A 15,867-nucleotide genomic window follows, 5' to 3' on the forward strand; every position below is an offset into this window, starting at 1 on the left:
ATGCGTTTGTGGGCTTCCAATTATCCAAATTACATCGATTATACCCAATAATTATTAGGCGTGGTGTATTCGGTGTATGATCGTCTTCCTAACCGCCAAAAATTAAAGCCGGATATCCAATAAATCCGATGCTGAGAAGCTGCCTTCCCATCTTATCAATATGCGCGGGAGACAAAAGCGTCCGACGAATAATGGGAGGGAATTACAATGCGGAGGGCGGGCGGATTGTTACCGGGGAACACTCGCCGCGTGGTTGGGTGTCATCTAACGCGCGGACCCGACTATTTTGAAACAATAAGAATAGTGAGACAATGCGCACAGCGACACGGGTCGATTGCTCTGCAATAGCGGCAGAAAACTCTCCGTTCCTGGCATAAGCGAACCTCGAATAATTTTCCACAGTCCCGTTGGGAGTTTGATTATTTTTTGAGCTCTAGTGACCGGCGGGGTCGCCTGCAGGTCCCGGGAAGGTTTTATACTAAATGTTATTGATATGATTCGTCAGCGACGCTTTTGTGTTTCAGATTAGGCGCAGGGCTGTTCATGCGAAACTCAATGTCATAGGTTGTCCTCTGGCTCTTCGCTCACAGTGTGTGTTTTGCCGGCAATGCTTTCGTGTTGATAGGTCAGGTGCTTGACAGTCGACGACCAAATCGAACCCGGGCTACTGTCTGAAATCGTTTTTGTGTTCTACTAAAATGCCGGCCTTACTGCCTGAAAACACGTCGCCGGATTTGAGAAGCAGCAGTCTCGCCCCAAAAGAACCTTACCACGTTCCTGGGTAAGTTTTCCATTGAAGGGAAATTGATAAAAATATAACAAATTTAGAAATTGTTAGCAATTATGCTGTTGTATTGGCCTTGATTATGTTGGAAATAGTTGTCACCTTTTGACTTCCCATTTACACAGTGTATTCCTAATTCGTACTGAAACTAACCCTTTCAAATATGTTAATTTTATATAGCGTTTCCAAAGTCCGTTGGTAGTTTGTATAATTTATGTTAATATGTTATTTTGCACGTTTAAACCATAGCGGCACTGACACACATAGTACATAACTGTGTTAAATGAAAAAAAAACAGTAAACCATAAACTTACGTTTTGCAGATTTTTGTGATGTATGTGATTCACTCTACTGATTAGTGAAATGTTTTTAAAACATTTAACTAGGTGGGCTGTTGTGTAGGCGTAACTACACAACGCAACACAATAGGATCAATAGGTGCATCGGCTTTGTCAATCTATAGGCTTTGTTGCCATTACACAACTACCACTGTTTCTGTGGCGTTTAAATAATGTCGCGTCTTTGTTCGGTACTGGCCTGGTGATGGGCACCAAAACCTTGTGTATTTTGAAAATACACCATGGTAAAGCCGCAGAACTCGGTGTCGCATATTTACGTAGAACGAACAAAACAGAAAACCGTACTGCAAAACAGAAAACTGTACTACATATTGAATAATACATATTGAACAATCGTTCTTCATTTAGTGTGTGTAAAACTGTAAATTGAGTGGTTTGTTATGTTGATATCTTGTTTTGGAGGGCTCCCAAAACTTTTTGCTCTCGACACTTTTTATTTGATTAAAATTTTTCGCGACCCCTCGTGTTCGGCAGATAATGTAAAGATATTTTATTTAAAAAAAAAAAAATTCCAAAACTCGGTAACAAACAAAAACGCATTAGTTTTATTAACCTTTTCATTTGTACTGGCCCAGTGTACGTGTTTGGTTTCGTTGTTTGCATCCTATGATTTGTCACATTATGTTTCTATATCTCACGATTTGCATTGCTTTCAGATACGCGGGACACAAATCCCAGTTTAAATACCAATGCAGCGAAACATTCGGTAACTGCACTCACCGGTTGTTGCTATCTCCTGAAGTGAACCAATCTACAAACACCGTACTCCGACCAATTGATCCTCCACCCAGATCAAAAACTGTCCCACTTGGCTTTCATGATGTCCCTAGAGTTAGTGCTTAAGTTTTATTAACTATTTACACACAAAAACTCAATTGCACCGGTACAAAGCGTAGCGTATAGTCTCTTAACAACAGTAACGGTATACATTGTCAGCAATACCTGTCGGCAACATAAAAATGGGACTTTTCTAAAAGTACATGTATACTCTCATAAGATATTAATTTTGATTAAAACTTGGTAAAGTCCATAATCAAATCATTGTGACAGTTGAGCGCAGAAGACTATGCCATCACGGACATACTGGCTAAGCGTCGGGAGAGAATAGGCGACCAACTCTTCAAACCAAACATGAGATCAGGATACATGGGTATTGTACAAAAATTGAAAACGTTCTGTTATTGCAGCTTACATTATGACGTCACAAATACATTTTTGTTCTTCATCAGGGTTCGTACCTAAAGCACACTTTTCCAGCTACCACTCAAAATGCTTTCCGGAAATTTGCAACGACGCCCTTCATGACTTCAGCTGCGACCAGACGAGACACCAAACCAGGCTTCAGCAACTGAGCAAAGCATTGCGATTCCAACAGGGAGATGGCGCTTTAACCAGCTCTGAAAGACAGGCATGACTTCTCCATAAAAATAAAAAATACCGAAATTTTCAAATTTCTGAAAACCTGATGTGTTTTTTACTATTAAAAAAGATTACCACTCATATGTGTAAAGTTGCAAAATAACGGTAAGAGCGGTGCTGTGTCTCGTATAGAAATGGATTGTTAAAGGGGAGTTGCGTGTGAACAAAAATGTTTGTTTTATTTTTTTTTATTTTTCTTGTGTTTTATTATTTTGTAGCTGGTTGCGACGAGACATTCTCTACCACTAAGATCTGTTCGGAACGACTTCCCGCAGTTTGTGTCAAAAAATGCTTACCAGCGACACGAATCACCATACTTTTTAGCGGATGAGCATCCAATGAAAAGCTTTAAGTCAGGTCGGCTTTAATACTTTTATAAATGACGTGTACACATTACATCAAAAGTTTCTGTATTCAATAAACAACCTTTTGTTGTTCGTTGACAGGATTCGCGGGCCATGTTCCGTTCTACAAAGATCTCGGTGGCCACGGTTTTCCTATTGTGACAAATCAAGCATTGAAGGAGTTCACGCAAGAACGTGAACGCCACATGGGGTCAGTAGACAAGCCGCTGCAAAACGAAATGTTGATCCAACCAAGGCCCCCAAAGAAAACACCCACATTTTCAAGTCCACAAAGAAATCGGATTTATCTGATTGATGCTGGAAATATTCCCCGATATGCGGGATATGTGCCAGGTAAAAACACAGTTTTTAAGCTCTTCAAATTGTGTTTGATTTAAATGGTTTAAATTTTTCAGGGCAAAAATTCAGATTTGGGCACACATTTGCTGAGGGAACGAAAAACCCCATGAAAATGAAATCTAGCGAAGCACCGGCAGTTTTGGCAACTTCATAATTTTCTTTTGTTGTTGTTTTCTTTTCAGTCAAACCGGCGTAGACTTTAGTTTTGTGTGTAAATCACAGTAACCTCGAATTAGACATGTTAGCTTATTATCTACAAATTCGACGCAAGATGGTGTCCTCGGTCAAAGATCATGTAATATTTGAAATTGGTTGAATTTGGAAAAATATACTACGAGACTGCTTGAAACTTTCTTATCCGAGTGAAACTTTCTAATCCATTTACGCTTTTATATTATCGAATTATGTGTCTAAAGCTTCGAGCATATGTAGTAGTTAAGCATTGTAATGAACACTTGAGTGATCAAAACCAGATGTAAGTCTATATAGCTTGGTTAATTACATTTCGAGGCAAAAATCTTACATCGTGCTGTTAACACTGCTGTATATTTATCGGATTCAGATTGGGAATAACTGCATGTGTGCGTTTGTTCTATTCGTATCGTGACCTCAAAAATCATGTGTTTGAAGTAATAGCATGTTTGGTTAGAATACTCAACACTTGTAGTTGCTATTTGCACTGTGCTAACACTGTGTTTGGGAACAATAAAGAGACAACAAGTTCGCGCGTCGACCTTTTAATGAAGATGATACACAAACGTATATAAGTGCGTTAAAATGGGATCAATCTGTTTGCTGCATTATAGTTGAAGCTTTTGGAAGAAAAGCCTTTACATCAGATTAAATGTACACATCAGTCATTTTCTTAATTGATCAAAACAAACGTTTTCGCTCAAACCCTCTTTAGTACCTTCTTCGATTCAATGGTCAGAAGGTTGAGCTGCATAAACATGTGTGACAAAAAGTCAGGTTTCACTGTTTTCGTTGGCGATGTAAGCTAAACATATTGCTGGCTCGTTGCACGGTGTATGTTGACGTTGTGTACAATAAAAAACAGGTAGAATTCATTGAAGGATCACGTGTCGAACAAAAAAAAAGCGATCGTACAATCAATGTGTGGAGAATAAACGTCGTCCGAGATATATGGAGGGCGAAGGTAAAAAAATAAACACGTTTCGCGTGCAAATGATCTAAAATCTTGTTTAAATCACAAATCGTCTACAGGGAAGATAATTGCAAGAAGAATGGAGATAAATATTCAGACAGGTTTGTAAAAAATCTGTCCGCGACTCAAACGCCTACGGAGCTCTCGCCAAAGCATGGATCGTTCCACAGCGGAACCGCTCAGCACCGACCTGTTCTCTTGCGCCCTCCGGTGGAGGTAGGGAAGCACCTCGTCGACTGGACCAAACGGAACATACTTGTACACATGATAGCCGGCTTGTCCTAAAAAACATTCGCGACGTCAATATAGAACCGGGGTGAATTACAGGGCCGGTATGTTTTTTTTGTCGTATATATTAATACAGTGACTCCCCCAACCTTTTCGTGGTTGCGTACCACTTGGAGGTAAAACAATTTCGACGCGTACCACCGGTTGGGGAACACTGTGTTAATTTAAACGTTTAGCAAGGCGTTCATATTACAGGTGATTACAACGTGCATTTAGGCAAAAATTTACGGATTGATATTGTAACTACACCACTGATAACATTTACTGTAACTTCGTTAATGATAACATTTAAAGAGTGAGAAGAAATGAAGGCGAGCTTTTAACACTTAACTGTAAAGCATAGTTTCCAAGTTTTGCAAATTGTGTTTGTTTTAAATGGTTTAAATTTTTCAGGGCAAAAATTCAGATTTGGGCACACATTTGCTGAGGGAACGGAAAACCCCATGAAAATGAAATCTAGCAAAGCACCGGCAGTTTTGGCAACTTCATAATTTTCTTTTGTTGTTGTTTTCTTTTCAGTCAAACCGGCGTAGACTTTAGTTTTGTGTGTAAATCACAGTAACCTCGAATTAGACATGTTAGCTATTATCTACAAATTCGACGCTAGAGGGTGTCGTTGGTCAAAGATCATGTAATATTTGAAAATTGGTTGAATTTGGAAAAATATACTACGAGACTGCTTGAAACTTTCTAATCCGGGTAAAACTTTCTAATCCATTTACGCTTTTATATTATCGAATTATGTGTTTAAAGCTTCGAGCATATGTAGTAGTTAAGCATTGTAATGAACACTTGAGTGATCGAAAACAGGTGTAAGCCTATATGGCTCGGTTAATTACATTTCGAGGCAAAAACCTTACATCGTGCTGTTAACACTGCTGTATATTTATCGGATTCAGATTGGGAATAACTGCATGTGTGTGTTTGTTCTATTCGTATCGTGACCTCAAAAATCATGTGTTTGAAGTAATAGCATGTTTGGTTAGAATACTCCACACTTGTAGTTGCTATTTGCACTGTGCTAACACTGTGTTTGGGAACAATAAAGAGACAACAAGTTCGCGCGACGACCTTTTAATGAAGATGATACACAAACGTATATAAGTGCGTTAAAATGGGATCAATCTGTTTGCTGCATTATAGTTGAAGTTTTTGAAAGAAAAGCCTTTACATCAGATTAAATGTACACATCAGTCATTTTCTTAATTGATCAAAACAAACGTTTTCGCTCAAACACTCTTCAGTACATTCTTCAATTCAATGGTCAGAAGTTTAAGCTGCATAAACATGTGTAACAAAAAGTCAGGTTTCACTGTTTTCGTTCGCGATGTAAGCTAAACATATTGCTGGCTCGTTGCACGGTGTATGTTGACGTTGTGTAAGATAAAAACAGGCAAAATTCATTGAAGGATCACGTGTCGAACAAAAAAAAAGCGATGGTACAATCAATGTGTGTAGAATAAACGTCGTTGGAGATAAATGGAGGGCGAAGGTAAAAAAATAAACACGTTTCACGTGCAAATGATCTAAAATCTTGTTTAAATCACAAATCGTCTACAGGGAAGATAATTTACAAGAAGAATGGAGATAAATATTCAGACAGGTTTGTAAAAAATCTGTCCGCGACTCAAACGCCTACGGAGCTCTCGCCAAAGCATGGATCGTTCCACAGCGGAACCGCTCAGCACCGACCTGTTCTCTTGCGCCCTCCGGTGGAGGTAGGGAAGCACCTCGTCGACTGGACCAAACGGAACATACTTGTACACATGATAGCCGGCTTGTCCTAAAAAACATTCGCGACGTCAATATAGAACCGGGGTGAATTACAGGGCCGGTATGTTTTTTTTGTCGTATATATGTCAATACAGTGACTCCCAACTAGTGATGTGTTGCGCCGAATCCGGGTACCCGAACCCGGCCGGATATTGACCAATTTTCATTACCCGGACCCGGCCGGATAATACACTTAATTTTACCGGATAGTTGGGAAAGCATTTTTGTCCTAAAAGCGGACAAACATTTCGCAAATTACTCGTTTTTGGGACCCGGTCTGTGATACTCACCGGCTTCCGATTTTTCGGATGTTTGTTCTTAAGTTTTTTTGTGACGTGTTATACCATATTAATAAATGCCCACGTTTATTTGTTCCACTCATGACAGGCTAACCTTAACATAGCATTCTGTTTGGCAATCAAACATTTTTGCCATAATACACGAATCGGTGTTAACAAACTGCCGGATCCAAATTATCCGGCAGGATTTGATTAATAACTATCCGGATCCGGCCGGGCCGGATAATTTGGAACTGGGAACATCATTACTCCCAACCTTTTCGTGGTTGCGTACCACTTGGAGGTAAAACAATTTCGACGCGTACCACCGGTTGGGGAACACTGTGTTAATTGAAACGTTTAGCAAGGCGTTCATATTACAGGTGATTACAACGTGCATTTAGGCAAAAATTTACGGATTGATATTGTAACTACACCACTGATAACATTTAAAGAGTGAGAAGAAATGAAGGCGAGCTTTTAACACTTAACTGTAAAGCAATAATCAATATTTGTGTTGATAAGCAGTCAGTAATTAGTACTTGCTTGTGTTAAAGTCCGCACTTATAAATCGATAAAACTGCACTCAACGTCAATTAATGCTCGGCGAAGTGCTGTTCGGACGAAAGGTTATTGGTAATTTATTGGTTGCTGATGGTGAGAGTACAAAGTGTACATTTGTTTATACATAGTTGGTGTGCAGTTTATATATTGATAATACAAGCTTCTAACAACCAATATATACATCAGCACAGCTTCGCGTCGGGTTCAACATGTTTACATCAGCAGTGGCCTGACTCATAAAAACATTAACACGATATGCCCACATTTGTATTCACACAATGAACTCACCAAGTGGAAAAGTAATGTGGTCGCACATTCCCAATAGCTGGCCAAAATATACCCGGTGTTGCATTTCAGGTGTAAACTCGAGGTCGTGGATTCTACGAGAAACAATTGAGTGAGATTTGATTTCAAGTTGAATTGCCGTGTTGCACTGCATACTTTTGAAGAGCGTGTTTCACGCTGTTTTCATTGTGTGACGCAAACATGACGTCGGCATTTCCGCCTTCTTTGATGTGCTGTAACAGGATCTCCTGCAGTCTGTGGTAATTTCTGTGGAACAAAAACTGCGTAAGCAACGAGGCTATTTTCAAATTGTAAGCCAGTAAGTTGTGGTAAAGTTTCACAGAATTAAAATGGACAATCATTGCACGAAAATCCAACAAATTTTATCAATAGCCAGTGGAGTCTTTGTGTCACCACTTGATGTTGGATTAAAACACATTGTGTACTGACGCGTTTGTGGCGTCGTAGTTTGGTTGTATTGGGTCTTCGTAATCGAGTTGCGCTGCTCTTTCCCTCTCGTGCTCCATGTAAGCTCCGCGAACCAGCTTCAATCCGAAATGAAAACCTTCGCGTTGCGACAGGGCAAGGTCCTTGCACAAGTTATCTTCGGCGGACTGTAAGAAAAGTCATCAAAAAAATTACACATTAGGTTTCAACAGTCCGGGATAAAAAACAAATCTTTTGTGGAACCCTAAGAAGGTCGTGTCGTGATAGCGATCATTGGTTGATGACGAATATATCGAATCGAAAAGACGTTACATTAGATTTAGGTTCCTTTTTCGACTAGTTTATAATCACCGTTCTCCAAAAGATTTGATAAGCTTATCCCCTCACTGAAACGCACCCTAAGAGTTTACAAGCAAAGACGCTCCACTAAAATAAAAGTTTTTCATATGCCCAGCCAATGTATACCTGGCGACTGTGAGAATGCTTAGAAAATCAGCCCACCTTTAAATAACATTGGTACGTGTTCATTATAACCGTCTTCTTTTTGTTAAACTTTCTCATCATTTCCATGGTGATGCGACTGATCGCGGGCTGGAAGTAGGTTTGTTCGGCGTCGATCATCAGTCTGACGTTCTTCTTCAGTGCCCTCTGAGCCAGAGCATCAACGCGGTTAAGCATCCTCTTCATTTGCGCCTCTTCCTCATCGGTAAATTTGGGAAGCAGTGACTCCGCGTCGCCCGTCTGTCAACAACACAGTTTGTTCATTATCCTAATTATTAGTGGCTAAGAAAGTTACATTGCTGTTGCATAGGAGAAGAAAAAAAATCAATAATTCAAATCCAGATTGTTTGTAACACAAAACATCCGTGTGAATATAATCAGGAAATCACGCTTGGTTTCGATTCAGTTTTGCGGAAATGTTTGGTCAAACTCTGCTGTCGCTACAGCATTAGGAATTTTAGGCTTTTGTGAATCTAGTGTACCACGAATCTAACGAGCGAACCAGCAAAAACGTGGGTTACGTGCATACTTGCAACGTTGAAAGTGGTAATGTTAACGCTCTTAGTCATAAATTTGCTGTTCAAAAGTGACGAACTTAACGTTTAGGTCATGTGTCGGGTAGTAAATTTTACATACAAGCTGCGTTTATTACTTTAAAAGGTCGTGTGGGAAAGCTGGCAAGCTGCCCCATTGTTGGCTGTTTTAACACAATTATTTCGTCAAGTTTATTGCTCTATCCCAAACAGTAAGGGACAAAAAGGACTTCCAAATTTTGGATAGTCATGTGAGCCCCTGCAGTCGTTTTTATTGCCGCACATTTCTAAAGTGCAGCATTTCAAATCACATAAAAATCTCCATGTCATCATGACACAGTTGCGAAACATCAAACAGCTTGATTAAATATTTAGTCCAATATAAGGAATCATTAAAATTAAATCACCCATGGTGGACTTTGGCCTATTTTTGACCACAGATTTAGATTTTAAATTAGGGCACGTCAATGAAAGGGAATCAGCAGTGAACAAACAAAACTCCCATTGCGAAATGGGGTCAAGTTTTATGAAAAAGCTCTTCATACCTAATAGCAGAAATGGCATGTGGTAGCTATTAGCTGCATAGTGTACTGTTAAAGGTAATTTAAATGTGGTTTGCACAATCCTGTGTATACATTCTTTTTTTAAACCTAAATACAAAGTTGTCTGAGAACAAAATTTTGGAATAAATAAGAGAATATCTCACATCTGGGTTTAGAACAACAAAAATATCTGAGAATTTTCGATTCTTTGCTATCATCTCATTCCAGTCAAGGAGATCAACAAAACCAGATTCATCTTTGTCCATCCAGGTGAACCATTTCTGGGATTCATATCGACTCATTAATATCCCCATTTTGGCTGCCTTCGTCTAAAAATTATTTGTGTTAAAAAAGTTAATATTTTGTGTTATAAATAAAGAGCAACTGAGCTGCAGATAGATGTGAACACAATGTTTCAACCCACAAGGTCTCAAAAGTGAAGTTGGTGACTGTTGCCCAGAACTAGCTTATACGCTAGCCAGGTACAAACTGCTTTGTGGTGGTACGATCCGTTGAGTACACATAACTAGGTACTGAACAACAGAGACATATCCAAGTGGGGTGCACCATGGTCAAACTCCATTGCTTGGTAACCGATAGTGCTATAGACTAGGGTGTCACTCAGATCATATCGAAAAAGTGTGTACACAACTTTCTGCAGCTCAATAAATGTTAATGCTCTTTTGCTTCTAAAAGAGCAATTATGTGACCAAACTATGATAAATTATTTGAAAAATTAGACAAGTACTTTTTGTGTTTGTGAATATACAAGTATTTTATGCCGGATCGCCCCATTGTGGAGGTCCTTTTTGGCGATCACAGCTAGCATTGCAGCCAAGCTGGATTAGTCACTTTTGTATCAATGAATGTAGGTTTTCATGAAAAATCATGAAAAAATTTTCACTGAAATCTATGTCAGTAAATCCAATACCACCATTCCAGTTCAAATGCTTCTCAGAAAGCAATCACACAACAAAACCAAGATCAGGGAAAAATACCTCAAATCGCAGCTGGTCAAACTTTCTGTCAATAAGGTTTCCTTTTTTGCCAGAAAACCTTTCAAAGAGTTGTTGACCTTTTGACAGAACTTCGGAAAACTGTAGCTGTGCAAATGCATGCAGAAAAGGGAATGAAAAATTTGTCTACTAATCATTAAGATGCTGCAGTTTGATTAAATCACGTCAAAAATGAAACCAATCAGGATAAATGCCACTACTACAGATTGAATTTTGTCTTAAAGCTTTACCAGAAACTGTGGTCGTCCCAAAGCTGTTAGTTTTATGGCAGCAAAACCACCATCAGTTGTTGCTCCAACGGCATCAATGCACCTAAATTTGATTGGACACAATGAAATAATGTGACCTATTCAAAATGACATGTCACACTCACTTCAAAAAAATATTCATGTTGTCATCGCACTTTGATTCCCCCTCATAAAAATAAGTCCTGGCACTTACTACTTTCTTGCGGCGATCACTAAATTCTCTGTGTGGTTGATATCTTTCGATAGTTTGGTATTCTAAAATATAAATAATTTTAGCAAGAAAATTATCCTCAACCAACATTTTGTTGTACAAAATGTGAAAAAACTATTACAATTTGAAAGCACCAAATTGCATTTTAAGCTGACAATACTGTTAAATGACATTCATGCTAACAAACATGTGAAGAAAATTATACGAAGTGCAAAACCAACCTGGGACAGTGTTTGGTTTGCATGAATCCATTTCTAGCTCTTCAGCTTTTTCCTCAGAAAGATCCTCTTCCACAGCATAATCAAGAATTGCCCCAACCCCATGATCTGTAAGTTTGCCAACCAAACCCTGCGAATTATACTAACTATCAAGAGGGGTTTCAGTTTTAACCATAAATCACACTCATCTACACAATCTATGTACAGTAGGCAAAGTAGGTTTTTTACAGTAGCAAGTTGTGATGTTTAGGAAAGTATGGTTAAACTGAACAAAGTTCTTACTAACAGGTGCAAACCTTTATTTCTTTTTCGTTTTCTCCAGCAACGAAGTGTCCATAAAAGCTAATGTTCATCAGTTGTTTAAAGAGGCGTTTACCGGTCACCTTTTTCATGTACTTGGCAATCTTCCAGTACAATTACTATTAGAGAATATCAAGCGAATCAAAATTGCAATTTATTTAAAACTCTTACTGTCATTCCTTGATCAACCAGAATTCCAATTGTACACAGCTGAAAGACCATAGCTGCTCTAAACAATTCAAAATTTGTTTTGCTTCGGTATGCCTCCACAATATTATTAAAATCGATGTCCCATGGAACTTGGTTTTCAGCAGTTGCAACATTTGTGGTACTTTCCTTGGGTCTCTGGGCATTAATTCCTGAAACTTCTGTTCCCAATGACACATCTTTAATCAGTTTTCTTCCACTGGCATGACTTTGTCGCTGCTGTTGTTTGAGTAAACGGCTTGCAGGTATTGTGACTGTCAGCCATTGTTTTCCAGGATTTATGAACTTGGTACCACATTGAAGGAGACACCTCTGCATCTAGTGTTTTAATTTCGGATTAAAAGTAAAAAAGTAACAAAAATTATCACCCAAAGTAGCATAAAACTGTAACAAAAAACGTAATGTTAAATCAAATGCATAAGCCCGCGTGTGCGACAAGCGGTATTCCATACTAACAGCTGGAGCGTGGCATTGCCTCGGGTCTATAGACACGCCCACCCGCTTTAAAGTTTATTATTATGTGATTGGTTAAAAAGATCGGTTGCCGCCCACTTCGTTCACTGAAGGTTTATTCTGTCCTTTGCAACAAACACTATTGGTTTATGTAGAATTTTTTCAACAATCGCACGATAAGTCTTTCAAAACAGTTGGATCTCTTATTATCGCCTGCAATCACCAAGTGATACGCGCAGCTGTGTCAGCTGCTAGAACAAATGAACAAATAGATTGTTGTCACACACAGCGCAACTAGACCGACGCACTCGTATGCCAGAGTGACGCAACATACCTGCTGCAGGTTCTGGTGTTTCTATTTACAGCTCATGCATAATAGCAGCTACTGCAGGTCCTCTTTATTACATCAATTTACGACACGGTTAACAATTTCGTGTCTTGCAGTCAAAATAATAAAACATGAACCCGATCACAAGACAGTGACAAACTTCAAAGCGGCAAACCGACAACAATTTTAAAAGCGACGTCATAAAACAAAACGTAACAATGGACTCTTTCAAGTATTTGCTACCGGGATTTGAACAAAGTCCTTTCAACGAACTCTTCGACAGAGAATGCATTAAGGTTTAATGATTTCAATAGAGCTTCGATGACACCTTGCGATTGTTCCAACGAAGACTTCATTGCTTCGTGGTTTGAACGCAACCTGTACAGTGTAACGATATATATAATTACCAAATCCATTGAAAAGGTAAATATTTGAAAAAGTTATACTTACAAAAAGAGCAACGTGATGGCTATAAGTGGTACTTCGCTTGTTTTTATCATGACATTGTGACTGTTGAGACTGCAACATAATAATGACATTTGACATGCAAAGTATATGCTGCAGATGCAGTCAACAGTAATTAGATGTGATTTACTTAGTTAATTGCAATTTTGTGCTGACATACAAAACAATGAAGAATTTCATGTTTGAAACTTAAAAAAATTATAGTCATAAACAGTCGTACAAAAAGTTTGTTTAACAATATTTTTCTTGCCATAAAAACAGAATTTGATACAACATGTTGCATTCATGCCAAACACTTATATGCTTCTTCCATTGCTTAATTGTACTCACCTAAATGTTGAAATAAGATCTTTAAGAAGTAGCGATACAGAGCCAACTGGCAAGTTTGGAACAAGGTCTTGCATTCTGGTCACATTAACAGGATAATAAAAATACAAATTAAAATTCTTGCATTATTTTTTAAACTTTAAAACCTACATTTTATTTAATTTTTGATAAAGTATCCTCTTTCTTATTATCATTTGATCTCTGGAGTCGACTGTAGGAAGTTCTACAGGTTTGTCGTCTGATCCATCACACTTTGAAAAAAATAAAACAAAAATGAGTATTTCCAATTTTCCAATGGTTCACATTTCCCACTTTGTTTTCTGGCAATCCTTTAAATGTTACTTTTGGTCTGTGTTCCAGTTGTCCTCGAAAGTATTGCTCAACTCTTCCAGCATACACCTGTGTGTCATTGTCTTCTGTTTGTACACTCCTTTTGGCAGAATCTTTTGCATACAAAATTCACAATAAACTCATTATGACACAAAAGAAAATTGCATTTATGTACCAAAAGACTTATAGCCAGTGTTGATTTTCATGATCCTCTCTTCAAGTAATTGCATTTTTTCGTTGATTCTCACCTCATCTGTTGTAAAACCCTCAGATGCACTGGCAACATTCTGCAATAAAAATTATTGAAACATTAAGATTTAGACTAGCTGCACATAGACTTGTCTTTACAGTTTTCACGTTGAAGTTTGACGGATCTCTCAAAAATAAAACAGATTTTTCAGTGAGCCATGAGTCCACTGTGGAGAAAGTGTTTTGCAAGACAACTGCTTCTGGAGGTGACTGGAGTTTTGTTTGTGAGACAGAATTAGTTTTACGACATTTTGGGTCTGCAACACCCCGACTTGGTCCAACATTAATTTCTTCTTCGTAAGCATTTTGTGGAACAACAATTGACTCAGGAAGATCTCCATCTGTTGAACATGTGAAGGAGTTCATTTTAATTATGAAGTGATCAGTTTAGTTGTACTTAAAACCCTATCTTACATTTATTTTCTGAAACAATGTTATTACTTCCTTAATATTCGCAACATAAATGGACATTTGATGAGCAAAAGTGGTGACATATTTTCTCACCAGTTGTTATTTCTATATCACTGGATTGCACCACATGTCTGAGATGAATTTCCTTTCCTTTTAAACCAGAAGGATCTCTATCCAAAGTTATTGGGTCCACACTACAAAAAAAAGAGTTAAATAGTAAAGTCAGTCTTTTGTAAATTTACAAAAGCAGCAGTAATGCTACCTTTTTCGACTTCTCAGCCACAAAGGTGTGGAGGGAATCTGTAGTGCAACATGTTCAGATGATTTGTAGCAAGAATTGCTGCAGAATTTTTTTCTATCAGACAGATCATAAACCCGGTTTCCAGAGATTTTGTATTGTTGCTTTGGAATCTATAAAATAAAAAATCATGGCTTCTTTTGCTGGTATGAAGGGACAAATCCACATGTTTCGAATATTACTTCATTTATCATGTAAAAATATTAATAATAATTTTTATTTTTTCCGTCATTGACGAGAACTGAACAGCTTTGAACCATAGGCGGTTATGTAGACAACATATCTGTTTAGGTAGCAGCAAAATATAATACAAAACTGTCTGTGGTACAGACCAAACATATATTGGCAAAGAAATCATTACATGAGTGTGCACACCAAAATATTACAGGTCATTGCTTACATGGCACAGTGGATTGTCACACAATGGGTAGCCACATAACTTCAATATTGCCCGTTCTTCAGTGACATCTTGGTAATGTTGATTGCTCAAATAGGTAATCTAATCAGCAGTGGTTTGATTAGTTTCTTGTTGGTTATATTTAAAACATCGAGTTAACTGATAAAAATCTAATCATTTTGTGCAGTACACTATAAGGCAGGGCTTTAAAAATGCACAAATAACTGTTTGAGTTGTGCATCCCTGCTGTACCTGTAAGGTAATTGAACCAAATAAGTTAATTGAGTCAGGAGCTAATGTAATGCAAAAAAAAATATATATATATCGAACAACAGTATTTTTAAGATAAGCAAACAGTATTTTTATTTGTTTACATGATCAATATCAATAAACACAAAATAAAAACAGCGAAAAAGTTTACTAAAGTAGCGGCAATAGTTTATGTTTTAAAAAATTTGACCAACCGAACTTGTAAAAAATTCCTGGGTGATATTTTCTTCAAGCATTAGTTTTACAATTTCGTGCGCCCGTTTCTCAGCTAAAACTTTGCGTTTAGCATCGTCTAAGGCTTTCCGATCTGCGGCGTTATTTTCAGAAGACATTCTTGTAGATGGTGACGAAGTTTTGGAAATCAATTGTTAAAGTACTATTTCACTTGGGACTGAACAACCTCATTTAGGGAAAGTACCCGTAGGTGATTTACATAGGTGCCGCTAAAACAACCAATATTTATAAGCCCCGCTTATTAGATAGGTAAAAGACCATCT

General features: G+C 38.1%; 3 protein-coding genes across 5 annotated transcripts; 1 reads left to right on the forward strand and 2 right to left on the reverse strand.

Moving 5' to 3' along the window:
• Positions 1-528: 528 nt before the first annotated feature.
• LOC145906802 (ciliary microtubule inner protein 2B-like) lies at positions 529-3,976 on the forward strand. Its single transcript, XM_082994259.1, has 7 exons — positions 529-781; positions 1,800-1,974; positions 2,194-2,293; positions 2,373-2,551; positions 2,781-2,919; positions 3,009-3,260; positions 3,323-3,976. The coding sequence occupies exons 1-7, from the start codon at positions 699-701 to the stop codon at positions 3,418-3,420; spliced, it is 1,026 nt and encodes a 341-aa protein (XP_082850385.1). The 5' UTR covers positions 529-698; the 3' UTR covers positions 3,421-3,976.
• A 1,807-nt stretch (positions 3,977-5,783) lies between these two features.
• On the reverse strand, positions 5,784-12,222 carry LOC145893342 (proline dehydrogenase 1, mitochondrial-like). Of its 2 annotated transcripts, XM_082982073.1 has the most exons (12): positions 11,807-12,222; positions 11,632-11,739; positions 11,339-11,465; positions 11,032-11,161; positions 10,889-10,970; positions 10,641-10,745; positions 9,807-9,971; positions 8,568-8,807; positions 8,070-8,233; positions 7,776-7,886; positions 7,623-7,714; positions 5,784-6,502 (listed from the first exon to the last, which is right to left on the reverse strand). In XM_082982073.1, exons 1-12 carry the CDS (start codon positions 12,158-12,160, stop codon positions 6,315-6,317), a joined length of 1,866 nt encoding a protein of 621 aa, XP_082838199.1. In that variant the 5' UTR covers positions 12,161-12,222; the 3' UTR covers positions 5,784-6,314. The 2 variants fall into 2 exon arrangements, with proteins under 2 accessions (XP_082838199.1, XP_082838200.1); XM_082982074.1 differs by lacking the exon at positions 10,641-10,745.
• Positions 12,223-12,678: 456 nt separating this feature from the next.
• On the reverse strand, positions 12,679-15,749 carry LOC145910358 (putative RNA polymerase II subunit B1 CTD phosphatase RPAP2). Of its 2 annotated transcripts, none has more exons than XM_082997456.1 (11): positions 15,565-15,749; positions 15,104-15,202; positions 14,668-14,816; positions 14,499-14,599; positions 14,094-14,335; positions 13,921-14,032; positions 13,728-13,858; positions 13,566-13,666; positions 13,419-13,493; positions 13,074-13,142; positions 12,679-13,001 (listed from the first exon to the last, which is right to left on the reverse strand). In XM_082997456.1, exons 1-11 carry the CDS (start codon positions 15,700-15,702, stop codon positions 12,863-12,865), a joined length of 1,356 nt encoding a protein of 451 aa, XP_082853582.1. In that variant the 5' UTR covers positions 15,703-15,749; the 3' UTR covers positions 12,679-12,862. The 2 variants fall into 2 exon arrangements, with proteins under 2 accessions (XP_082853582.1, XP_082853590.1); XM_082997464.1 differs by having other exon boundaries at positions 13,719-13,858; positions 13,921-13,998; positions 14,069-14,335.
• Positions 15,750-15,867: the final 118 nt, after the last annotated feature.

The sequence above is a fragment of the Ascidia mentula genome, chromosome 1 (assembly GCF_947561715.1).
Source record: "Ascidia mentula chromosome 1, kaAscMent1.1, whole genome shotgun sequence".
Taxonomy (NCBI): domain Eukaryota; kingdom Metazoa; phylum Chordata; class Ascidiacea; order Phlebobranchia; family Ascidiidae; genus Ascidia; species Ascidia mentula.